This window comes from Paramormyrops kingsleyae, chromosome 25 (genome assembly GCF_048594095.1).
Source record: "Paramormyrops kingsleyae isolate MSU_618 chromosome 25, PKINGS_0.4, whole genome shotgun sequence".
Lineage (NCBI taxonomy): Eukaryota > Metazoa > Chordata > Actinopteri > Osteoglossiformes > Mormyridae > Paramormyrops > Paramormyrops kingsleyae.
The window spans coordinates 24,909,119-24,935,482 of NC_132821.1; the positions used below are offsets into that span (position 1 = coordinate 24,909,119).

The following is a 26,364-nucleotide window of genomic DNA, read 5'->3' on the forward strand; positions in this document are numbered from 1 at the left end:
TTTTGTCAGATTGCTGTTGGGATTTTGGGGTTGCCTGAACGTTAGTTAATCTTCAGCAAGTGCAGAGATGGCACTACCCTCAGGACGCCATCCACCGTGGGCTTTTGATGTCCTGCACATTGTGCCGTTCAGTAACCCTCTATTTCAGTAGCACGTGGTTCCCCCGGACCGTTTTATAACCAGGTTCTCGCCAACAGTGAATGGGAACAAAGGTCCGTCCTCCTCCGTAATCCTGGAGAAGTACAAAGTGGGGAAAGTCATCGGGGACGGAAACTTCGCTGTCGTGAAAGAATGCGTGGAGCGGTGAGTGAGCGTGGATTCTACTCGGGAGTAAGGTCTAGAGATTTGTAGCAGGTTACAGACTAATAAGGCCGAAAGAGGCGGCGAGGCATGACGGCGCATGACGTTTGTCAGGTTTCCAGCAGCACGGAACTTCCCGGGGAGTAGAGCAGCCAAAGCCGCCTGGCTCAGCAAGCCCACGTAAACACAGTGTGTCTCCCAGGCTGTCAGAGAACCACGATGTGGCAATAATTGCAAAATGTTTGTTGGCAGGTGCACAGGAAAGGAATATGCCTTGAAGATCATAGACAAGGCCAAGTGTGCTGGGAAGGTAGGTGGCAGCTGTGCCGGGTTTAAAATATGATTAAAAACTATTACCAGGCACAACACACGATTTCCGAGGCTTCTCGGGTTGAGTGTGACATTTCTGGCATTCGTTTTTCCCCGGTTCCTCAAGGTGTACCGCATAACAAGCCTGCCCTGAGGGCAGCAGCCTCCAAATATTTCTTACCGAGTCGTCTCCCATTTGTCTGAGGACCCAAACAATCGATAACTATTTTTTCTGAGCGACCTTTGCACAGTGTGGTTCTAGGATACTGTGATATCCCAAATTGCAAGTACCTTCCCCCCCCCAGTTAAGCCCAGAACAGCTACATCTGCAGAAAGACACCCAGTCTCCACTTTTTACGGGAGAAAAAAACAACTTCAAAGGAAACATGAGATTTTTCTTGGAACAACTTGTTTTGGAGAATTCAGCTGGAGGCTTGGTGAACCAGAACTTTAATGTCAAAATCTTGATCTAAATTAGATGACATTAATATCTCAACGACCCTCAATGACAGTCCTGTGAGTCAGTTATATTTTATTTTTGAATTGGCATTTTAAGGAATTAATTTCTCCAGTAAGAATTTTAGGAAAAATACCCACGCTACATTTTTGATGCATTAAGACCTTTGGAATAGTTAGTGTGTGATCACTGACCTTTTGACGGTCGTGTCTGATTTATGAAGGAGCATTTGATCGAGAACGAGGTTGCAGTCCTTCGACGGGTCAAACACCCCAACATCATCATGCTCATCGAGGAGGTAGACACGTCCAGCGAGCTCTACCTGGTCATGGAGCTGGTCAAGGTGGGTCTGCCTGTTGACCGTCAAAGTGTGTCTCGGGGTGGAGGAGGGGCTTGTTTCTAGACTCGTGGGTTATTTCCCACAAACCACCTGCACGTGTAAACCTACCATCCTACTTAGTGGCAGCACCATGCATGCGTCTCCCTTATAGGCCAAGTGTGTCAGGAACGAGCCAATTGGGTTCAGCCTTGAATACGATTGAGCTTGGCTCTGATCCATATTCCTCGGCAGGGTGGGGACCTCTTCGACGCCATCACCTCCTCCACCAAATACACGGAGCGTGACGCCAGCGTCATGGTGAACAATCTGACCTGCGCCCTGAAGTACCTGCATAGCATGAACATCGTGCACCGGGACATCAAGCCGGAGAACCTGCTGGTGGGTGGCGGTCAGACGGGCCTTCTCACTGATCACACATCCCTGGTGCATCAGACGGGCCTTCTCACTGATCACACATCCCTGGTGCATCAGACGGGCCTTCTCACTGATCACACATCCCTGGTGCATCAGGCAGCCCTTCCCATTGATCACACATCCCTGGTGCGTCAAACGGGCCTTCCCATTGATCAACATGGCAGGCCCTCGAAGGATCTCAGAGAACATCCACTTATCCAGTTTAGATGTTTATCTAGTACATGGAGTGGAGAAATGCACTGTAGTTTATTTGTAAAATGGGGGGTCTCAGCATGAGTCATTTTCTGTGAGAGGATGACATTGGTCAGTAACTTACTGGTACAGAGTTTATTCAGGCAGTGTTTCTGATAAGCAGCAATACTGGGTCAGAATGATAGAAATTAGGGTAAAGTACAGAGCCCAGTCAAACCCATTTAGAAGTAGTATTGCCACATTCTGAAACCGTAATAACCGACTCCGCTTTAAAGGACGGCAAGTTGACAGCTTTTGCTCGAGTTTTACTGCTATAGCTCCTCTCCTAGTTCGAGGGCTGTACTTCTGGATCTGATCCTGCAGGTCTTACCCAAAACAGGAAGCCCCCTGAGAAACAGACAAATCCGATGGCGGAAGGTGCCATTTTGAGAGGAAGGGGGTCTGTGACGGCTTTGCCCTTAAGCCCTGCCACTTTTCTTGTAGGTTTGCGAGTACAGTGACAGCACCAAGTCCCTGAAACTGGGAGACTTCGGCCTGGCCACGGTGGTGGAGGGGCCCCTCTACACCGTGTGTGGGACGCCCACCTACGTTGCCCCCGAGATCATCGCCGAGTCTGGGTGAGCCTGAGCGCCTGTACGGGGGATGGATGGGGTATCTTGCCTCATCACATGCATTAAATAGGACATAAACAGGCATAATTAATCAAGAGGGATTCAGCACGGATTCGAGGCAGTGAAGCCGGGACGGTCTGTTCGTTCTTGCTCATCGGCGTATGACTGTCCGTGTCACTTGGAAAGGACACCATGCCGGCGGCGTCTATCAGACAGATCGCTCGCTTCACTCTCCGCTTCCACAGGTACGGCTTAAAGGTGGACGTCTGGGCGGCCGGCGTCATCACCTACATCCTGCTGTGCGGCTTCCCCCCGTTCCGCAGGTAACTCCGCCCCTGTGCTGCACCACCCTGCCGCGCCTGCAGGTGTCACTCTGTGCCCGCCAGGTCTGGCAGCCTCTGGGGTCACGTGAACACGATACCGGGTCATGCTTGCCGACACGGGTATCCGAACCAGCCTGTGCAGCCAGATCTATTTATGCGGCAATTTTTTTTTTTTTTTTACGGAATAAAATACTAATTTGGTTCCTACCTGGTTTAGAACAGCAGTGGGTTGACTGGGACCCAGAACCTCATTATGATCCTGTGTGTTTCCCAAGACACAGAACAGCGTTGTTACGGGGAACCTTAAAGCAGCATGTTTAAGTGACCCATTTGTCCGGAAACCTCAGCATTGTTCCTCAGGTAGACAGGGGCCGGTGTGGGTGATGCTGTTGATCTCAGCAGCTTTCCAGAACCGGGACGTCTCTCTATGCCACACAGCTGTGTCAGTCGCGGAGTCACTGCTAGAAGCGGCGGATTAGACCTCTTTTGGCACAGAAATGGTCTCCCTGGTTCTAGGAGCAGCATAGTTATTCTCAGTGACGTGCAGCTTGTAATCGACAAAGGGGAAAATGTAGTTAACGTGAAAATTTGCTGAAGGGGATGACTCCCCGCCCCCCCCCCCCCCAAGGCAAAAAGTACCAGTTAGCCACATACCCCTGTTCGAGCACCTGCCCCTTGAAAAGTCTGAGCACCAGATTTTCTGCCTAATTTGGTTTAGCTACAGCCTGATTCGCCATCTTAGTGCCTTAACTGAACACTGGTTTATTTGCACTAAATACCCATTGTGCACACTGTATGTTTCACTTGTATCTTTGCATCTCATCAAATTTCCTGCCGCAATCATTCCCGCTGTCCTTCCAGTCTGCACCTTTTGCTGTGGACTCTCTGTACTGTAATTTACACTTGCATTCAGATTTCTTTACAATTTATTACATTTGCATATATTTAATTTGCACCTGGTTAGATGCTAACTGCATTTCATTGGCCCCCTACCTGTACTCAGCAAAATGACAATGGAGCTGAATCTAATCTAAAACGGTCACCACTATAGGAACATGACATCATATGTATGGTTTGTATTGTGTCAGTGTATGAACAGGGTCCTTGCTTACTGATGGGTTCTCCTGTCTCAGTCTTCATTCAGTGCAGTACAGACATTCACTGTCTGTACTGTACTCTCTACTTGTATGTCCTTGAATGTGGCTTCAGAGCTCTGAATGCAAGCAGCTGGGGGTCATCAAGGGCAGCTTATGGGTGTGTCTGTGTAGATCGTGTTTGACGTGTCTTTTGAGCAGAGTGTCAGCCTGCGCTTCTCCTCAACAGCGAGAACAACCTTCAGGACGACCTGTTCGACCAGATCCTGCTGGGCCAGCTTGAGTTCCCTTCGCCGTACTGGGACAACATCACCGACTCGGCCAAGGTGCGCCCTAGACCTCCTCATTCCCATGACGACCGCTCAGAGCCGGGTCCACATTGATCTTTGCAGAGGCATCAGTTAGAGGCGGCCTGTGGCGAGTGGGTTGACGGATAGACAGGATCCCAAATATACCACTTTTTGTAGACTGTCAGAGAATCAAGAGCAGACTCCACTCTGGTTCTCTCACATGCCTGTCTTTTACTAACAAATCCCATAAGACAAGTCAGTGAGGAATCGGAGAGGCGCTGTCGCGGATTCGCTGGTCGAGAGTAGGAGGTGATTCCGTTGAGTCACACGCTGGCCTTTTCCAGGAGCTGATTGGCCGGATGCTGCAGGTGAACGTGGAGGCCCGCTACACGGCCGAGGAGGTCCTCTCGCACCCCTGGGTCACCGTAAGTGAACTTTTTACTTTTTTTTTTTCCCCATCAGCAGAAGCTAATCGCTCACGCACAGACAGACGAAGCACACACCGTGTGCGTTTAACAGGGACTCTGAGTCATTTAGTGGCTTTTCCTGCCCTACACACATCTGGCTGTCTGTCTACCGGTGCTGTTCAAGCCTCAGGGATGTTTGTGTTTCACCTGTGAGCTGTGTGGCCTGCAGGAAGACGCCGCGATGGAGAACAACATGAAGGTGGAGGTGACAGGTAAACTCAAGAAGCACTTTAATACGTCACTAAAGGAGAACAGCACCACCACGGCCGCAGTGTCCGTGATCATGGTAAGCACACGGACCGAGGCTCTCTGGGCCCCATCATCTCACACCGTGTCCATCTCTCCCTGCAGCTATAAACCAGACACACAGCATCATACATTCGGCTGTAACGCTGCAAACCCTCGCTGTGGTTCCACACATCAACTTCTGAACTGGGGGGCATTGAATGAAAGTTTTGGTCAAACAAACACCCCAGAAGATGCTGGTTTAGTGCCAGTTCTTGCTGGGGTTGTGGGGTTCCTTGCACCTTGTGGATGCCATTTAACAAACTGGCGTATCTATACAGCAGACACGTTTGGATTTTTTGGAACGAATCACACATAATTTCACAGTTATGAAGAACCGGGAAAGCTGTAGTCAGGCTGATTCACACTGGAGTTATGAGTGTTCTGATCTTTGACCCAGTGTTAATGTTTCTAGAATGGTGTAGAATATTCTTGGTGGTCTCTGGATGTGACTGGTCAGAGAGAAATTCCCGGAAATATATTCCACATTTAAACAGTAATTCTTTTGCTGTGACTCAAGTGTGCCTTGCGCCAACCTCCGATTATTAATTTCCTGTCATGTGGAGACTGGCCAGGATGTGTGTCCTGTTAAAATCCCTCGAGTGTCCCATTCCCCCTGGAACCCCCCTCCCCCCTTCTCACTGCTCACAAAGTTGAATCTGGTTTGTAACCCAGTGCAGTAAGAATGTCGTTCCCGCCAGTAGGGGGCAGGCTGGAGCTCGTTCGCGAGCGACCCGGCAAAGGGAGGGGCCCTCACTGGAGGCTCATTGCTGTAGCGTAGAGGGAGCGACAAGCACCGCACCGCACCCCCCTCCCCTCCTCCCCGAAACCCCCCCACACCCCCGCCCTCCCGGGACGGCAGGAGGAGCTCGCCGACGAACCCTGGGGTACATGACAAACTGAGCTAACTGGCGGGTCACATGGAGCCCTTAACTGTCCCTAACTGTCCCGCGGCCCACGGGTACGAGGCCCGCCACCCTTTCCTCTTTCTCTCAGGCTTCCACCTCTGCCTTCGCTCTGTCATGCCGTGTCCATCGAGCACCATTAACAAGTCATTGTGGACGCATCTTTTGCTACACTGTGCTGCTTCGGATAACCGTGTTTATCTGCTAGTTTTCATTTGTCTTAAGTGCTTTTTGTTGCCGGGCGGTGTATTCTGCATGTGCGGTTGCTGAGACTGTGCTTACTGAAAGGATTCATGTCTGTTTGCCTCTCTCTGTCACTTTGTCATGCTAATATTAATGTTACTCTGGTCGCAAGTGGATTCTTCAGATGGCACTTATGAGTGAATTGCAATTCACAAAATTTAATTCGTCAGTCTGTTTCTGAAATTCCTCACGAGTTTGAATATGTGGTAGATTAAACCGATTGGTTGCCACATTCGGAAGTAATGGTTTTAGAAGTGGAACGCCGGTGCCATCTTGTGGTTAACTGTTGTATTACAACAATTGTAAAACCACGATAAAGATGATGGAGATTGACGCAAAAAAAATAAAATAAATATATATATATTGCCTTGGACACAAAATTGCTTTAGTCTAAATCAAAAATGCAATATGCCCCAGCTTGAAAGACAACGTGTTGCCTTGTTGGGTTTATAGGGGGTTTTGAAGGGCTCAGGCCTGAGAAGTGTGTTTTTAAATGTACGTACGATGTGTGAACTGTATCTGTTCTGCTTTTAGTAAGACTAGTCTCTGTCCCCTTTGCCTCCTCCCTGTTCCTCGTCCAAACGCCTGCATTGCTACTTCTGATTAGCTCCAAGGCAATGGTATGTACTAACAGCCCACTCACTCACTGCACTGCATCTGTCTGCGAGTCAGTAACACACTTAACGCCAGAGTGTGTGTGTGTGTGTGGGAGGGTGGGGTAAACCTGCATGCTTACACACTCATCCACACGTCTCGCTTGGAGACCTGAGGCCTTGTGGCAAAGCGAGGATGTCTTCTGTTCCCTCCCCATGCTGCATGCTGAGATCGTGGTCCGCTTGCCAGTCGGTTGCCGTGGCGAACAGAGACGCCTTGCTGGCGTGCGCCAGACAAACTCCTCATCACGTGTCCACAGGCACATGACCCCCCCCCCTCCTCACACACACACACACACACACACACGCTCACCCTCAGCCCTGTCATAAAGTCACCTCTTCTCCATGTCTGCTGGGCTAACAGGCAGGGTGGGTGCGGAGTTTCGGGCCTTCCTGTTGACTCTCTGATCTACTATAATCCCCACTCCCCCCCCCCCCCCACCCACCCCCCGAATTCCTCCATTCAGCCATTTTGGTTTCTTCTTCACTGTAATATGTCTCCCCCACTGCTCCGACTTTGCTCTGCAGAACACGGCTCTAGATAAGAAGATCCTGCTCACCAAGAGGTCTCCAGATGTCCGTGGCGTGCCCCCCCCGCTCGCCCCCTCCACGGTCTCACCACAGCCCCCCGCCTTCGCTGCCGACCCACTCCCCGACTCGGCAAACTCGGAGCGCGGGGTAGAAGCAGGAAAAACTTAAACTGCTTCTTACAAGTTTTATGCAGGGGATACATATTTCATTCCAGTTATTTCATCGCTGCTGAACAGCAAAGCCGACCATTAGATATCATCCACTGTGCTCTGAAAGGCAGGTTATTTTCAGAAGGTTCTGCTGGCTGTATATATGTGTATATATACCAATTTGTATATGCACACATATGGAAGACGACAGGTGCTGAGTTCATAGAGGCTTTTAAACTGTTTTTTTTCAATTTCTCATTATTTATTGTTTTCTTGAAACTGTGACTGGTTGGTACATGTGTGTTAGCCATGAATTATTGTGTAGATCCATGTTTTATTGCTGGAATTAAGATAAGCTACTATAGACACACATTTAAGCCTGGAAATATGAAATGCTGCAGGAGGAAATCTACAATAAGGAACTGGGTGCCTCTTGGATCAACCTGGACCAGCAGGTCATCTTAAGGACTCTGTACCGAAAGAGACTCTTCAGCCTGCCGGAGATGATGATTAATGGGGGGGGGGGCTTCCTCTCCTTCTTGGCCCAGGCAAGCTGGATCAACAAGCCCCTGTGAACCAGAAGCGGCACTAAAGCGTACTTAGGCAGACAAGATAGCATTCCACAAACCCGACGTAAAGATGCCCAGAGCCTATTTTTATTCCACGTTTGTTTTTAGGTCAGACCTGCTTTTTAGGTCAGACCTGGGTTTCAAGGGTGCCCACACTTGGTAGAAGATCCAACCGTCGCATGGTCTCTCCTTCGACTTCCCTCCCCGTCAGCACAGCTCCCAGAATGCATCACTGCTGACATTGCTCCAAGGGGAGCTGGTGACGCTCGGTTTGACGGGACCTCCTCTGCCCTCTCAACGTGCAGGCTAACCCTGATTGTACGGCGAGAGTAAAATACAACTGGGGGACAGGCAGGGAGGGGTTGGACTTTCATTCAGCCCGATGGTGTGTATAGTGCGCTTTGGGGTGGGCCGTTTGCTGTACCTCCTTGTCAGTTTTAACGTAACATTTCATTTTGTAATAGAAGTAATAATCTGGCAACTTCAGTGAAAATGCAATAAATTTCAGCCTTTGAAAGACGTCCCAGTCCCATGTGGAAATTCTGACTCTTGCCACTGGAGGGCGCCAGCACTCAGCAGCCAGTCTGCCTCTAACGCTCTTGATGAGACGCATCACGTTGCGGGTCTGATAACTGAGACCCTCACTTGGCAACTCCGTGGAGGCAATGGAAGGACCACGTCGAGTTACAAATTTCATTTTATTGTTTCAACTCATCACACGTGAAAAGAATCATTCTGAATGGGTTTCCATGACAGATTACACATAAAATTACAGCACTTCCTTTCCCCGCCCCTGTATGTATGCAGTAAAGCTGATAGGGAATGTTTATCTGTCAATCAAAGCTTGCATGAATGTTACTACTTGGAACAAGAGTTTGAATGTGGGGCCATCAGAATGTGCTTTGATGCCGAAGTTTGCTGAAAGCCTGTTTTGTGGACGGCAAAAAAATTGAGGGGGGGGGGGGGTTTCCAGACATTTCAGCAGCTCAGAAACAGGAGAAGCCCTGACTATGCTTACACTATGCTCTTGCTGATAATTTACCACGCCGAGTAGCTGCTTACTGGTCACGTCCTTCATCGAGTTTCCATCATTCCTAACATGTAAATTGTCGTTAAATAGCACTTTCATATCGATTATGTTTTTATCCTCCTTAAAGCTTAAGACTTCATACCGAATTTTATCGGATTTTATCAGATACCTGGAGGTATACTGAATATTTATGAAGTTAAAATAAGGGAATGGAAACCAAAACCCCAAGCAGTAATGGATGCGGGACAGAAATCCCATATAACTCAGGAGTGACATCACCCGGGAGATGGCCAGTCTGTTTCACACACCAGCGTATCGCTGTCACAGAGAAGCCTCCAGTCGCAGACAGAAGTATAAAGTGAATGTAAAACGAACAAAACTAAAATTTCCATCTACCCTGTATGACACACAGCAAAATCACTTTCCCCAGATACACAAATATATGGATTTTAAATTTTTAAAGACAGCCGACGCAAATATAATTCTCTAACTATCGACCACTCAAACCCTTAACTCACACAGAGATGAAAATAGATTTTTACAGCTAAAAATAGATTTTTTTTATAGCTATATAACCCAGCCCCAAGTTTTCAATATATGAAATTTAACAGAATCTACAAAATATAGCAATGCCCGTTTAAAAATAGTCTGCTTCTTCCGACAGAATTTTAGATACATTCAGCAACTCAGTGTGTATAGAGTAGTGCGTTTAACATCATATGGCAGGATGTACGTGTCCGCTGCCACGGCAACACCATGCCGTTCAGAAGTCAGTATCTGGTCTGGTATTCGTGGTGCCATCTATTGAAATCATTGTAAAACAGTACAATGCTTCCGGAGGCCATGCCTGTGATTATGCACCTGTGCAGGGGGACAGAGATTCACATGATACACTGTGGAGGAGACCTGCAATTGGCATTCAGATTGTCCTGCTTGTGTCATGTGACAGAAGGCTATGGCTTACCTTTGGTCATGTGACATGGCCATAGAGCGTATGCCTGCGTCACAGCCGGGATACGTGAACAGCGGCTTGAGGTCGTGGACCCGCCAGACAGTGAGGATGCCTCCATCACCCCCCGAAAGCAGGTACTGTCCGTCCCGGCTCAGCAGTATGGCCTGTGGGGGGGGGGAAACACACAGCAGCACAGTTACCCAGGATCAGCTCCGGGACCCAATCACTTCGCGAGACCCCTTCTCAGCTGACCAATCAAACGCAGAGGACTTCTGCAAATGCAGCAGGGGTTGGTGGGAACTGAACCTCGTTTCTTTGGTCTACTTGTGCTCATAAGGAATGCATTACAATTTAAGGGGTCCCCCACGGCCCCCCGGAATAACACATGGCCCCAGACACCGCATCTTCAGAACGCGCGTGATGATTGGAAAAATCGGTGCTGCCGCAAGTGCCGTAACTGTTCCTCATTAGAGATCTAACGTACCCAGAAGGATTCTGGGGAAAAAAAAAAGCAGGAGGGGCTCGACTGGAGCCGGACACATGCCACACCGCGCTCCGGCTGCGATACCCGCCCTGCCGCACGAGCCGTCTTTGTTTTCCGGAGCTTAGCGCTGCGTTCGCCGGCACGACGGCCACCTATCAATCTCCAGAACCTTTTCCCTCAGATCGGCTGCCAGTGGGGATCGCGATTCCATATGCCGCGCGGCACGGCTGCGTCTGTATGCGGTAACGTCTTACACGGGGTACCGCGTGTGGAAATCGCTGCAGCGCATAACGGCCAGAGCTACCCCACGGCCACAGTAAGAAAATAACCCACTTAAACAGCCCTTCAAAAAAGTAGGGTGGGGGGAGTCTTTCAGTTATGGATTTTGTACCCCTTCACAATGTGAGAGAACAGCCCCCCCGGTCCCTTATGGGCAGACCTCTGAGTTAAACCCCCGCTGGGGTCAGCATGGACCGCAAGCCGGCGTTCCTCGCCCGAGGGCGTGAGCCCCCGCCCCTCGGGTGTCTGAAGGCAGCCCCTGGTGACACAAGCAGGCACCTGAGGGGACCACAAAACGTGCTTCCTGCTGCCAGACGCCCCTCTAACCCTGACGGTATTTTCCGGTGAGGCTGAACAGATTCTGCGTGCCATTAATTCAGCTTCACCGAAAAACACACGCGAGCTTTCGCACATATAATCCGCTGAAACGTTCACAAGTAAATGAGTGCGACTCCGGGCCTCCAGACGGATTTCCAGCCAAGATTAAAGCAGGGCACGGCGTTTTGGGGGTGGGGGGGGGCTCCTGCGGGAGAGCAGCAGGCTGGATCTGGTTCTGAAGTCCTGCTGGGCCTTGGGGAATCCTGTTTGACACCTCCAGGTCGCAGCTAAATAAATAGTTTGCTAAATACCTTGATCGGGTGGTACATTTGCAGCACATAAACAAACAAACTGTGAAAATGACACCCCCCCCCCCCACTCCCACCCTGTAGGACTCGCATTTTTTGGTAACGCCAAGCAGTGGACGGTCACTGAAATAACCGTCCGGGCTGTCCTGCTAAATGGAAAGCAGGTGTGATGAAGCCCCAGAGTTTTCCCAGGCTGAGGGGAAGCACCCCCCCCCCCCTCCCCGAACCTGACCCGACATCCAAAATCAGAATCAAAGGGCCGTGGGAGCCCCGCTGGCCCCGCCCAGATCCACTGGATCGGACCCCCAAGCGCCCCAGGGCAGGCAGAACGTGGCCTACACGGCAGCCTTTAATCATGGCCCGCATGATGGAGTGCAGAGACGATCGGTAACGGAAATGTGAGGAGGGGGGGTGGCGGCTATGGAGGGAGAAAGTTCCAGATCCTTTAAGGCTGAGGCGCAAACGGTTCCACCCCCACCTCCGCTCAGCCTAAAAACAGGGCCTGGCCGGACTGAGATTCCACAGGGCCCCGCCGTGTTTGACAGACTGTCAGGAACTCCCCCCCACCCCCCACCCCCCCCCCCCCCGTAAGCAGTGGCTGTTTAAAAAGGGAATCAGGAGAATTACAGCAGAGGTCTCCCTTCCTGGATGCCGCAGTCGTTATTAATGCTCAGTTACTGGCTTACAGACACAACAGCCATCATCAGCGGCCGCCCCCCCAGAGCTGAGATCTAAACACGCCTCAGCACTGGGCTCTGACGTGTCGCTGCCTCTGTTCCATCCCTCAGCACCCTGGTGGCACCCCCCTGCAGGAGCTCACCCTCACGTTCTCCTCCACCTCCATGAGGCCCAGCTCCTTGCCGTTGATGCTGAAAAGGCAGAAATGGCCGCGCTCGTAGTAGACCACGCAGTGACCCTCCGACGACGCCTGGATGAGCCGAGGCCGCTCGCACCCCGCTGGACCCTCCAGGGTCCGCAGGAGGTCTCCGTTCATGGAATGGATCAGGCACGGGCCCTCTGCAGAACCGGGGCGAAGCGAGCTGTTAGCGTCGCCCACAGCAATGCTAACCAATCGGGGCTTCACAATACTGTACTTACTACACTTTAATTACCGTAAATACTATTCATCAGTAACTAAACCAACATAGGATATACCAAGTTAGCCCTGTAGACCAGCATTTCCCAACCCAGTCCTCGGGGACCCACAGTCGGGCAATGTTTTTGCCCCCCCCCCCCCCCCAACTCTGCCAGACAGTCCACAGCAAAAACGTGGACCATCTATGGGGCTCCAAGGACCAGATTGGGAAACACTGAAATAGACAGCTAGTAATTTAGGAAAGCCAATCAGGTTAAGAAAATCCTATAGGATGCAACAGCCTTTTCTTCTACTGGGATTTGAGCCAACAAGCTTCTGGATGCATAGTCCTCCTGGGTGCTCACCTTTGCAGCCGCTGATGACGAGGCCGAGCTCTGCGCAGACGCTGGCGCAGGTGATCTCACAGTCGTGGCCGGTCAGGATGGCGCGGGGAGTCACAAACTCGGCTGCACATGGGACACAGCGGGGTTAGTGCTACTCAACTAATGGGGGCTGTGTGCAGCTAAGCCTGACACAGGCTACTCTGCAGGGGCTGATGAGTTCAGTGTGCGGCCACCAGGGGGCAGCCAAACAACACTGAGCCCACAAAACTGCATTAATTGATGCAGGTGCATGTGTAATGCTGCAGACGTGGTTATGGGATATGCACGAGTAGTGACTTTTCTACAGGGTTCACCAGGACCCCCTCCGTGAGCTCAGGTCTGGCGTTGAACCTCGAGTTCAGTCTGGATACAAAGAGCATTCCTGAGGTTCCACACCTTTATGATGCTCTGTTCAAGTTCACACCACTAGGGGGCAGTAGACGCAGCACGCAGGGACAGCAGTCTCATTTTAGTAGGGAACTCCAGCGAGCCCTGATCCGAGGAACAGGCCCGACTGGAACGAGCCTCTGTGGGCCAGCATGGGAGTTCATTAGGAGTTCATCAGCAGGTCCTGGCTGTGCACTGTGGGCCTTATTATACTGGAAAAGACCCAGTTTGGCCAGGAATGGGTGTAGCAGATGGGTGTAAAAGGAGCAGCTTCCCAGTATGAGTCAGGGAAAAACCCAGGAATACACTTTGAAAAGGGAGCAAAAAAATAACTAATAAAACAGGCTGGTTCCGCTCTCACAAGAACATCAAAGGCTTTGTATTGTACTTTAATACACTTTAAGATTGTTTTTGGCCATGTTGTGTGTGTCTTCTGGTTATTTTATGGTGAATTTAAGCGTAGAATATTTAACTCCTGCTGTGTAAAGTCTCACTTTCTTCCATCTAAGCTTATTCCACTGAATCCCATTGGGCAGGAACGCCGGAGCGCAGTGTCATTCCCGACGCGTTTGATGTAGGGCTCGCCGGGACCCCGCGGCTCCGCGCACAGCGGGGGCGACACGGAGATTTACACCTCGGATACGCCTCTAAAAGCAGACGAACCGAAATGTACACGCTTTACTGGATAAAAGTACCGGCATCCGTTACACACCCCGTGGACTTTAAAAAGGCAGAGGGGCAGCCAGTGCCCCATTCGAGGCCCGTCTACTGGCTCCCCCGGGCTGCTACAATTGGCTGTCCGGATTCCCTGCACATTCCCTGCACATTCCCTGAGCCTTCTACCTGAGCCTGCCCTCTTGGGCTCCTTTTAGCGTCCTCAAGTCATTCATACCACCGGACCGCTAATCATTCGCTGTCATCTGTCATTTTATCTGTTGCCCAACAGACGCCAACACTGGGTTGAAAAGTGCTTCGGCCCTTTACTTTGGCCCCATCTTTCAGTGTAAGAGACTCCACCAGGACGCAGAATCATCATTTATATTTAACTCTGTATCAAAGTCACGTCTCCGTTGGGCCAATGAGGACGAGCCGGGAAACGGACCCAGCTCCGCGGATCTAATGAGGATGTCGCTGCTGCTCGACATCTCCACCGCTTAAACCCCCCGACTTGCAATTTTACAGCTTTGGGGATTAAGGCATGAAGTCACATTTCTGTAGAAAAAGATCAATAAAAGTAATATATTGGTGTATCATTTAACCTGCAGCTATTCGCCAACACGTGGCTTGCATTAAGGATACATCTGATTACAATCTAATACCTATATACCCACAGTACCGATCCGAGAGAGCGAGTATCATTTTTCGTGGCTGGGTGGGGGGGGGGGGGGGGCGAAGGGGTGGGCAGGCGAAGTTCCTGCCGCCCCTCGCTCCGGGAGGAAAGCAGTGCAGGCGTTAATTATTCAGCATGTAAACGAGGCTCTCGTTGGAGCCCCTGGAACTGGCCTGGGCTCAGACGGTCCAGTTTATCAAACCCAGACAGGAAAAGAAGCCGGAGAGGCAGGAAGAGCGAAGAGGGCAGGTTAATGACGGCCTGATTAATAGGCGCGGCGCGGGAAACCGGAGACAGTCTATCAGGGCAGATTAACAGCACTAAAATAAAGGATAGACATTCATCTTCTGTTATTGCTCACAGTAACGCCGTGTTCTTAATTTATAACAATTGTATTACAATACCATGCAAAATCAAAGATATATGCATTTTGTTAAATTCTACATACGGACTAAGGAATGTTACACTGCTGTGAAAGTCATGATCCCTGCCTTCCCTGTTCTGACCACACGATGGCAGCATAGTCCACAGAATATTCCCACTCCCTTCTTCAGGGTTCACGCTTAACACAGCCCCCAGGAGTACGGATGCAGCCGCAGTGGGCAGCGGGGGAAGGCCGCTACGCAAACACTGTGGCGATCAGGCCTGTAGTGCCAGGGTATAGATCGCGGGGTGACACACAGGAGGATGCTCTAGATGGGCCGGTGTGGGGGACAGTGACCATGTGGAAGCGGAGGACTGGGATTGTGATCGTGCTGCCCTGCAGGTGACAGATTTAGCCACCCCCCCGGAGCGTGACAGGGAGATGGGGACACGAGTGTCCGGATCAGCTGCACCAGCTGAGCAGGGTGGCCCGTGTACCGGGGCGCGCACGAGGCCCCGGGAGGGCGGAGCCTGTAATGTTAAAGGCCTTCGCTTCTGTCTGAAGATACGGCGCCGAAAGGCCGTGATATGCAAGCAGACAGAAGGGAGTCACTCCCTGCGTCTCTATCCATCCGGCCTTAAACTTGCGGCCCGCTGCGATCTGACAGAGGAGAAGGAGAGGAGCAGAGGAGGAAAGAGGAGGAGAGAAGGTCAAATGGAAACAGAGACACGGAGTAATGTCAGGCTGAATGTGGCCGGCTGGATCCCAGAGACGGATCCATCGCGCGGAACCAGTCTGGAGCACGGCTCCCGGAACTGAGATTACTGGAACGATCCCTGCGGTGAGTAATTAATAATGATCCTTAATTAGAGCTTTCAGCCACCGATCAGACATGCATTGCTTTATAAGAACAATGGAGCTGATCATTTTTATCCGCAGAAATATGACTCCAAGAGGAAAGATTGCCTATAATTACTACTAGTACTAATAATAACAATAACAACGACAACAGGAAGCAAAAACTAATAACATTTTAAAAGCAGAAAGAAATTAGAAAATAACTGTGAGGCAATATGGACTAATGCACAGATATAGAGCAGCGACACGGTCTGTGAGCTTTAATTAATCATTAATCCCAGTGATCTCCTTTGGGCAGCATCACTAATTAGCCAAAGCCATGATCGGAGCCTGCGTGAATCCCCACAGAGCGTGGCGTGATGCGTGTGCAGGCGGTGGCACACGCGTGCTCGCCCCGGTAATGACGCTCCGCTCCGTTTGAGTGCGGCCTCCGCCGCTCTATAGGCCTTATAATTAACTGCAGTTGTGCGGCATTAAGTAACATCTCTGGTGAAACACCATCAATCACGTGACGTCATTGGCCGAGTGTGACGGGGGAGACATCACGGCAGCAGCACAATGTAGTACCTGGATAATAAACTAATGAAACATGGTCAAAAATAGGAAATGAGATACAGGCCGTCCTGCTCCACATCCCAGGGATATTTTTTTTCCATTTTAGGTACAACTGCAGGAAAATATCTTCCAGGTATAAAACCCAAAATTCAGCTACTACTCGCACTGTGCTGCAGTGCTTTTATTAAAGTACAGCTAGCATCTGTCGCGCTAAACAATGTCACCATGTTGGTTCCAGGCTGTGCAGAGTGGGACCTCGTCTTGGGGAAGCCTGGCAGAGCGGCGGGGTGGGTGGGGAAGCACGACTCTGCGTCTCAGTGAGTGAGGGCTACGCCTTTGCGTTCCTCCACTTATATAGGCCGCTCTGTCCCGGTTACGCATAAAATACCACGGCGGGGGCACACTTCAATGTGTCCTCGGCCCAAGGAACACAGTATCTTAGCGGAAAGCACAGTCACCGGCACACACAGGCGCAGGGACACAGACGTACACAGACAGGGGAGCAGGAACCAAGGGGGGATGGGGAGGACCCCCAATACTGGTTTTGGATTCATTTGTTCTCCAAAAAAACAGAACTTTACTTTTAACCCTTTCAGGCTCAAATTGAGTTTTTGTTTCTAAAGGACAACCAAGACCTGCAGTGGTACTTTTGAGTAAAAAAAACTCATAAAATATGTATCTGGGGTAATAAGGTAGTTAGTTTTTAACTGTTGCAAATCAGCAACGCCTGCCTTGAGAGGGTTAAACTATAAAGTTTAGTCTCCCCCCCAATATCAAACTCTCCTACATCACTGTGTGTTTAGAGAGACACAGACAGACAGACAGACAGACAGACACAGACTGACACACTGATACCTGTTCGGCAGCCAGATGTTTGGGCTACAAGAAGGTCCTTTAGTTTCCTGAGAGCTCAGAGCTGTCTGCATGATAAGCACGAGTGCGAGTGTGTGCCTGTCAGCACAATTGTGAGTTTGGGTTTCATTGCACTTCAGTGACGTGTTTGTCTGCATGTTCAATATCTTATATTTCAGTATATGTATCTGCTGTAATAACCAGTGTTTGTGCGTGCATGTGTGTGTGCGTGTGCATGCGTGTGTGTGCGGAGCAGGGCCATGCCTACTCACTGCCTGGGTTTTCTCCGATGCTGCAGTTCTTGCCGTTCCAGTACCAGAGCAGCAGTGTGGCGTCGCGCGAGCCGGACAGGATGTAGCAGTCGCCCCCGATGTAGGACTCGGAGCGGGCCAGACACGTCACCACGTCCCGGTGCCCAAACACGATCTGGGTCAGCTTGCCTGTGACAGAGGTGGGTACCGGTGGGTCAGAACACAGATCCGCTTCTATTCCCACGTCTCCCGGAGCGCGGTGTTGCCGGAACGCGCCGAGGGAGATCCGAGATGCGTGCTGGGAACGGACTGCTTCAAAAATATCTTCATTACCCATGCAAGGTCTTATGGGAAAAGCCTGACGGTACTTAGGGTGATGTCACAACGTTCATAAATCCTGTCCAGTGACAGGAAGTAACTGCTCTGCAGCAAGAAAACAAAAACTTTGTTTAACTCTACGCTCAGTCCCAAGTTTTATGGCCAGAGACACACTGTCATGGGAAAATTAGCCAGTCAATCCTCCACTGTACTCATTACACTGTTTTTGGTGACTGTTTAAACAGCCAAAAAACGGCTACAAGTAACAACTAACAGCTTTGTTATGATTACGATCTGTCAAATAATTTACTTATAAACACTTATTTAGGGAAGAAAAAACCAGCCTATCCAAGTCCATCCGATGAGCTTCCCTCTGTGAGCCCGAACCTCGGGTGCAGTGGTCGATGCAGCACTAAATCAGGGATCCTGCCATCACCATGGTCTGGTGAGCAGAGCTGTGTCGCACGGCCCAGACACTGGTGACAGTGACCATGTCTATGAAAATTAGTGAGCTAAACTGGGACTCCCTGACTGGTCGGTCATAAAGGAGAACAAAGCAAAACACAAGCAATATGACACTCATTAGTATTACATGTATACATGTGCATATATTGTATCTCTGTATTTTAAAATTATTTATTAGGTGTTGTCAAGTCGATGTCGACCCCTGGTGACCATACAAACGGCATTTTTGCAGATAATTCTCTTTGGACCTCAGGCTTTCCAATGTGGTCCCTTTAGCGATGATTAAGTCCATCCACACAGCCTCTTTCATCATTTACCACCCAGCTTCCTAAGCGTTACGGTCTCTCCTCATGCACTGGGTTCCTTTCATAGCTGGTCCAAAACAGCAGAGCCACAACATACACTACTAAGAGCAGATGCTGTGTATCATAAGCCACAGAATAAATGTTAGCTTACAGTGGACTGGAGAATGAATACATACAGTGACCTGGGGAGTTAACCGTCGAGGGGGGGGAGGGCTGCATTTGTAAATCCACGAGACAAAGTAATTCAATCATGGAGACCGCATGGTAACAGGTGACAGCGAACCATTCCAATCAAGTGGCAGGCAATGGGACAGCCGCACTCCCCGACCCCCGGGCCAGCCGTAATTGCCCGCTGCTCGTATTTCCATTCCACAAACAAAGGCCAGGGGGGCAGCAGTCCCCCCCCTTCCAGAAGGCTCCCCAGTGCCCAGACAGACAGCGCTACCCTTTGAAATTGAATTCTGAGCCTTGGGTACATCCCCAGAAAGGTACAAATGGCTTTGAGATGAGAGTGGCGTATGGAGTTGTAACCCAGGCAGACTCATTTGTGACCCTGACCCCCCCCCCCACCTCTTCCCCCCCCCCACGCCAGCAGTAATGGAATTACCCGAGTCGGTGGAGTAGACGCGGAAGCTCTTGTCCCAGAAGCCGCAGACGAGCACAAACCGGTTGTCGGCGGTGATGACGAAGCTCTGTGTCTGCACCTGGATGCTCTGGTCCAGCAGGTCGCTGATCTGCCTCCTGTGGGTGCCCACGTTGCTGGCTGGAGGCAAACAAGGGGTACAGAGAGATGAGGGGGGAGGCCCCGGGCAGGAATGCCCCCCACCCCGGCCAGACGGACCACAGCACCGGGCCCTGATTTATTAACCACTGGCATGGGCGCAAAAAAATCCATCCCTGTACCATCCCTGATTTAATTCTACTTGTCATCTTCATTTCACATAAAATAAACATTCGGTTTTATCAGAAGAGGAAAAAGAACAGGTGCAAATTTTACTGTGCTACGAAAGCTTGATAAATCAGACCCTAGGAGTGATATATCTGCAAGCAGCAGGATTCTCCGTGCTGCCGGTTTTAACCTCCGCGCGTCTGTATGAGACGAGCGCACTGGGCAAGATCTCTGCTGATCCTGCGTGACCTACGGGTTGAGCAATACACACAACAAGGGTTGCCTTTTCCACAGAAAACCAGGTGGAAAAAAAAATCACCCCCCCCCCACAATGCCATAAATTACACCATAAATTGCTGAATTGCAGGTTTGTGTGCAACACGGGTCATGACATGAGCAGATACTGAGCCTGGTCCGGGCCAGGGGAGACAGACCAGAAGACCTATGGAGAACAGATCTCCATCTCCTTCATGAGCTCGTAACAGCAGGTGTGGGGGCTGATTGCAGCCTGTAGGCCACCCCCCCCCCCCCCCCCAAAGTGAACAGCGCCTGTCTCTTAAATTTACTATGCAGGTAAGTATGACTACTTTGAGAAAATGTTTCAGGGAGTTAAAACAAAGAGATTCTGCTTGTGTTCAAGACTGGCACACTCAGGAATCCCAACCTGACACGGCCTACAGGCCAGCACAGAACCCTAAGGCAGTGTTTCTCAACCCGGAACCTCAGAAACCGCCAGACGGTCCGTGTTTTTGCTCCTTCCGGTTTGAGGAGCACCGCTCAAAGGGCAGTGTAAGACCTCAGTGTTGGCGGTCACTCTGGTGGAAACGAGGTTCCTTGGAACCGACAGCTTCCACGAAGAACCAGAGCTATGGAACGGGCCAGCACCATTACCACTGGATTACACATTATTGTTATTATTAGCATATACTGTCCCCTCCGTAGGTGGGGGGGGGGTGCTGATGGAACAGAGGACTGGGCTACAGCTCGATGGATTTCAATTTGCATGCAAATGGTTTGGCGAGAGAGCCTTCAGAGAACAAGTGAAAGACAACTGTAGCCCCGCTGACCCCGGGCCCGAGACGCGGGGGGGGAGGGGGGGCACGTCACTGACCTATCAGGGGGTCTATCTCCACGGGCAGCTGGTACTGCTGGTCCTGGGCCGAGGAGCTCTGGGGACCTGGATGACGAGAAGAAGGAGGAGTAGGTCATGGCTGCATTCGGGTTGTCAGAGGACACCAATCGTATTGGACGAAACTGACCTACAGGTCACAAAGTCAGAACATCACTACTACAAATTCATTCCTTTATTTGGATCTTACAGTTCGTGTCTAGGACACAGCAGACAAGGCCGTGTACACTTGGTACGAGAGAGGTCCATATCTCCACCATCACGCATAATCATCCGTCATCCATATTCTGAATACGTGAAGCTAAGATTCTGCGCATATCAATTTAAAGGACATATTAAAGCAATGACAGACACCACAGACAAACCTGCAATTTGTTACAGCTCAATACCTCCGGCTCCTCGCTATAAGGCAAACTAAACTGCCGTTTCCTAATGTTTCACAGTCCGATTTCCCCCAAAACTACGCGGGGTTAAAAGGTAAACACCCGGGTTTGATGTATTAAAGCTGACGGGAAGCTGCGGGGTTCTCGGTAGATACGTAACATTTGACACGAGGCGCTGGGAAAACATGATCCAAATGCCACCAAAGTCAACAGATTCCAGATTACTGGAGTTTAAATTACAGTCAAAGCCTTTATGAAACAAGACTCCCTTTGTTTCATCAACGTCAGAGATGAAACAATCCCGGTAAACATCTCGACTCAATGACACTGAGAAACCGGAGGGATACCATTCAGTAAAACGGGGCCCAGTTCTTTTGTAAAAGTCCGGTTCGTTCTACCCTGACCAGAGACTTGACCCGAAATGGCGTCAAGTCCAAACATTTCTCGTATCGGCTGCTTTCCGGCAGTTTGATCATCTGTCAAAACGCTGGAATCTCAAACCTGAGGGACATGCTGATATCCAACCCAGCTGCTGAACCATATTTATAAACAAAGCTTGAACTCCACCAGCATGGGGCGTGGTAGAGATGGTTGACGTTACCCAGAATGCACCTCCCCCATGACTCGTACCGGTCAGGCCGTGCCACTTATTGACAGCGAAGAGGCGGTTGGCGGTGACGGTGATGACGGCGGGCGTGGCCAGGCCCAGCTGAGTGTTGGCCACCACGTGGGCCACCGGCGAATTTGAGGGGAACTTCAGCACCATGATGACGTCCTGCTGCATCTGCTCTGTGAACATCAGCGGCGTCTGCAGGAGGAGATACTGTTCAGCGGGCCAGATGGACGGGCGGGCGGACGAGGAGAACGACAGCCGAGCAGAGGAGTTTGGGAAAGAAGGAGAGCGAGAGAGAAAGAGAGAGAGAAAGAGAAAGAGAGAGGGGGAAAAGCAGGTTACAAAGGCAGGGTAGAAGGTACAGCACACACAGTCAGAGGTGGTGCAGAGAGCTGAGATCTGAAAGAAAGAGGCTGGGGCTCTGGGGCTGGTCACTAGTGAACGATAGTGAGGTAGCAGTGCACACATTCACGTTAGACTGAACAGTTAGAGACTCGGGTAACATTCAGTCATTTTTTTTTTTTTTTTTAGAATAAATTCACAATCCACGAGATGACAACGCTGCAAAGATTTGCTGCGAGATCCAGCTGCACCCTTAGAAACACACAGCCAACGTTTTAACATTTTCAAAGGGAGGGAGAAGTTTCATTCTTTGCACAAGGTTCAAAAAAGGGGGGAAGAAAAGCTGATGAATCCGCATTTGTGTCTTCCCAACACCCAAGACCTGGTTTTGGCCACATGCTGTGTTTTAGCCCCTAGTTCCCGTGTTTGGACGGAGGAACACAGGGATGGAAGCAGGCGAATGGCAAACCCATCACATTTCTTCTTGTTTTCAAATAATAACATTAGCATCTGCTGATCAGTGCAACTCGGCTAATTCAGACAAAGCTCCCTGTAATCGTCCCAGAAGACGGGAGCCTGAACTCCAAGTCATTCCACTTTAATGACAGTCTGTGAGTTTTAAATGTGAGAAAAACACAGGAGCAAGCCTTCAGCGCCTCCCAGTGCCCTGAGATTGGTTGAGCTTTGTCAACCAATCACACTTGGCAAAGCTCAACCCTAAATGCCTTTACAGTTCCTCCTGGGCTCAGCAGATAGAATTTCCAGTGACACGAACGTGCATCTTAAATGGTCTCCTGTTGACTCAGATCATTTTTTTTTTTAAAACAAAGGTTTCTAGTGCTCTTCACATATATACCGTATAAGTGTGTGTCAGAGCAGAGCAAATATGCACTTAATGTCAAAAGCACATTGTGGCAAATCCTGGGCCTCGATATGTCACCCTCTCCTCTGACAATGTTATTTCCAGCAGCTATGGAAAAGGCCAGGAGACTTTGGGGGGGTGTCAGGGGGGTGGGGGGCTAGAAAAGACAGAATCATATGCTTTTATTTTACAGAGCCGGTCCGGCCTGCAAATATCTGCCGTTACTGTTAAACCCGGGGAGTCACACCTGCATCCCCCACATACGGAAAACAATTAAACACGAGAGGCTGGGCAGCTGTGAAGCCAACACACACGACCTGCCGGCCCCAAACCTCCACAGCCCCCCCCCCCGAGACACCCTCCCCCCCCAGCCCGGTCTGGAGGGCCAGCGCCACTCTGTGGTCCGTATCGCAGCGCGTGTGGCACTCGAGAGCGCTCAAGTGGCCTCCGACAGGCGCAGCTGATATGGGCAGCGGTCCGGCGGCCATCAGGTCGTCTGGTTCCTAAGTGTACTTAAAAAAATCGCGACACAAGCCAACTCAAGCAGGAGTATCCCACCGGCCAGTGAGGGCTGTACTTCGTAAACAGACCCCCCCCCACCGCAGCGGATGGCGGGGGGGAAGGGGGGGCAGCGGTCCAGGTGGAGCCGGGGCTCCAGCTGTCAGCGCCGGCGGGTCGGCCCGCTAATGGGGACCGGCTCGTCTCTGACAGCCCCTCTCTCCCCCGTGTGGGGTGCTACTTAAAGCCTGCCACCTCGCCCCTATTGTTCCTCGCAGAGTCGCCACTGCTCAGGTGCCACCGGGGAGTTTCGGCTTGGCCCCCAGCCCGGCACTAATCCCGCCTCTCTGACCCCCCCTAACCCCACGGCCCTCTGACAAAACATGAGGGGAGGGGGGAAGGCTCTGAAGAACAGTGCTGAGGCAGAGGAGAGCAAGAGAGAGGGAGATGAGGAGGACAGGAATGAGGAAACCGGCCCGAATCCAAAACACAGTATGGGGAGGGGCCGTGTATCGGTGTGTGTGCGCGTGTTCGGTCACATGACTCACCACCTGCATCGCTGAGCTCCTGGGGGGGTGCGGCTCGATCAGCAGCTGACAGGGGGTCTGGCCGAAACTCCGGATCTGCGCCTCCACAGCCTGCAGGAGGGGGTCGGAGTGGGCAGGGCATGTCAGGGGGTGCTAATTACACCGTACAGGGCCATAAATGTCAGGGGGGAACGTCGCCTGGCCAGCTCTGGATTGCATCATGGGTAGGAATTAAAGAGCGAGAGTCTGCGGGGCGGCTGGCAGGCCCCGAACATGAGGTCATCACGGAGTACTGCGAATGGTGTTTCCATGAGAAAGGCGCCGTGAACCCGCCCCACCCCCCCACGGCCCCTCCGTCTGAGGCTAAGCAGAGCCGTGGGACGAGGCTCCCAGCCGTCCCAGTTCATCTCTAGTGCGTGATGCCACCGAGCCCCCCCCCGCCCACCCCTCAGCAAAGCTTTTTCATAAAGACAGTCATTGTTTTGAAACTCTTCTATGAAACGGGACCCGAATGGTAGGGGAAACCAACATCACCTCGTCCCGGTCACTCGCACGGCAGCGTAAGTGTGTGGACGAAGGAAGCATAAATTCATGCTGGATGCGTTTATTTCCTGCTCTCAGGTCACCTGACCCTCATCTTCATTTACCTGAGGGTTATCTGGGGAAGCTGCTGAAATCCACACACACAGAAACGGCGAAATCCCCCCCAAACCACAGGCGTCCTGTGGATTGCTTATGGAAATCGGAATGCATCTAATCAAGACGAGCCATTATGACTGTTACGCGGTACCTTGGTGACATTTAAAGTTAAGTGCATAAGAAGTACTTCCCCCAGAGCCCAGTGAGACGTCACAGACAGTCCATGATGATTTGGTAACAGTCCACTGGAGTTAATATACAATAAACTTTTAAAGTCACTGAACTGATTCTCACCAGTGATTTTCCAGAAATGCTGGAATGGCAAACATGGTTCATAATGACCCAGCTGGGCTTCCGTACCCCGCGTCCTCATGCATGCATGTGGCATGGTGGGTTTTCAGGAGTGAGGACAGAGGAGCCATGTTGGAGAGGACTGCTATTAAGCTCAACTTTGCTTGGCGAAGCGAAACAGGAAGTAATTAGAGGATGAACATGCAGCTAAGACCAAACAGAGGTCCATTCTGCTAGAGCACGGTCCCGAACAGCACCGACGGCCCATGGGGAGAGCGCCCCCTGTGGCTCTCTCCAAGAAGACAGCTACAGTAAGCACAGGCGACCGAGAATCTGCGAGGCTGTGGATTTCACTTGGAAGGGCACGAGGGCCATCATTTGCAGGAAGTTTTTTTTAAAGCAGGAATTTGAGCCTCAAATGGCAGCGGTACTGTCGAGCATTTGCGTGTGTGTGTGTGTGCGTGTGTGTGTGTGTGCGTGTGTGCGCATGCACACGAGACAGAGTTCATTTCCACAAGGGGACTGTTCCCGAATTGCAGGGAGCCCCAGCCGCTGCTAACGACGTCGCCATGAATTTATCTATTTCCTGGCCACTGGAGCAGCGCTGGGGAAATGCCGCATGCCACAGATCCAATTTTGCTTCGTGTATTAAACAGACGCCCGTGTAATGGGTCCGGCGTGGAAATGCCAGCAATGAATCTGCATGTGCCCGGCCGGGGGGCGTGTCCGCACCCGCATCACCTGGATGGGCCCATAAATCGCAAACGTCCCAGTGCCACAGTCAGTGAGCATGAAGGACGGGCCAGCGGTAGGAAGGGGGGGGGGGGGGGGGGGAGTCGCACCCCCCTGCCAGGAGGGCCGAGGTGAAGCCCGAGCTTGAGGCCCTCCGCTGTGCCTGTAAAACCCCGGAAGAGCGCCCCCCCCCCCCGGTATTCCCACCATCCACAGGCTCTCCTTTTGGGCAGCGAGAGTAATTTCCCCAAAAACCTACCAGGACGAGAGCTTTACAGGAATTGTAAGATGGACAAGTTATGAAAAATAAATAAAAACACAAGGAGCCATCTGAATGGGTCTCACACGACTCACAGTGAGACCACAGATTTAAAGCTCCTCTTAAAATTCTACAATAAGCACAATAAATTAATTGAGATGTAGTGAGACTGCTTGTGACGTACTGGTGAAAGGGGGAGGATGTTTCCTTCACGCTGTTTGTTTTCGGTCCCCGATGGTGGGGGTGATGTCACTCACCTCTCTCAGCATGGGGTCGTTTATGGTGCTCAGGTTGACGGCGCCCTCATAGGTCAGGTAGTAGAAGACGTTGAGGGCCCGGGCGGCCTCGGGGCCCTGCTGCTTGTAGCCGAAGATGAGGTCGACCCACTGGTGCAATTGGCAGGAGACGAACTCGCTCTCCAGCGCCTGTGGGACAGACGCGCACGTGAGCGCACATATTAAAGAGATCGATCAAGCCGCCGCCGCTCCTGCAACATGCCGGCCGACACTTAATTCACACTTCCACATCACTCCTCCTGCGGTACCCGAAATTTC

At 51.2% G+C, this 26,364-nt stretch overlaps 2 protein-coding genes across 7 annotated transcripts in view; one reads left to right on the top strand and one right to left on the bottom strand.

Annotated features, from left to right (window-relative positions):
* The window catches only part of dclk2a (doublecortin-like kinase 2a), a 34,367-nt gene extending 25,714 nt beyond the window's left edge, over window positions 1-8,653 (top strand). Inside the window, exons 8-17 of one of the 5 annotated variants that reach the window (XR_011985477.1) lie at window positions 198-303; window positions 553-610; window positions 1,290-1,409; window positions 1,638-1,784; window positions 2,496-2,629; window positions 2,869-2,946; window positions 4,270-4,366; window positions 4,675-4,755; window positions 4,967-5,969; window positions 7,412-7,535. Coding sequence is in view for 4 of the 5 variants with exons in the window: in XM_023799342.2 (XP_023655110.2) it covers window positions 198-303; window positions 553-610; window positions 1,290-1,409; window positions 1,638-1,784; window positions 2,496-2,629; window positions 2,869-2,946; window positions 4,270-4,366; window positions 4,675-4,755; window positions 4,967-5,401 (1,256 nt within the window). In the remaining variant the exon portion in view is untranslated. Of the gene's footprint in view, window positions 1-197; window positions 304-552; window positions 611-1,289; window positions 1,410-1,637; window positions 1,785-2,495; window positions 2,630-2,868; window positions 2,947-4,269; window positions 4,367-4,674; window positions 4,756-4,966; window positions 7,335-7,411 lie in introns of those variants that run through there. The other 4 variants (XM_023799344.2, XM_023799343.2, XM_023799347.2 and 1 more) reach the window with 4 other exon arrangements.
* A 158-nt stretch (window positions 8,654-8,811) lies between these two features.
* The window catches only part of lrba (LPS-responsive vesicle trafficking, beach and anchor containing), a 156,765-nt gene continuing 139,212 nt past the window's right edge, over window positions 8,812-26,364 (bottom strand). The window contains exons 47-56 of one of the 2 annotated variants that reach the window (XM_072706912.1): window positions 26,068-26,235; window positions 23,911-24,000; window positions 21,678-21,855; window positions 20,647-20,712; window positions 19,254-19,409; window positions 17,580-17,747; window positions 12,944-13,045; window positions 12,324-12,520; window positions 10,127-10,278; window positions 8,812-10,023 (exon numbers count right to left, since the gene is read on the bottom strand). In XM_072706912.1, coding sequence (XP_072563013.1) covers window positions 9,933-10,023; window positions 10,127-10,278; window positions 12,324-12,520; window positions 12,944-13,045; window positions 17,580-17,747; window positions 19,254-19,409; window positions 20,647-20,712; window positions 21,678-21,855; window positions 23,911-24,000; window positions 26,068-26,235 — 1,368 coding nt within the window. In that variant the 3' untranslated portion in view covers window positions 8,812-9,932. Of the gene's footprint in view, window positions 10,024-10,126; window positions 10,279-12,323; window positions 12,521-12,943; window positions 13,046-17,579; window positions 17,748-19,253; window positions 19,410-20,646; window positions 20,713-21,677; window positions 21,871-23,910; window positions 24,001-26,067; window positions 26,236-26,364 lie in introns of both variants that reach the window. The other variant, XM_072706911.1, reaches the window with a different exon arrangement.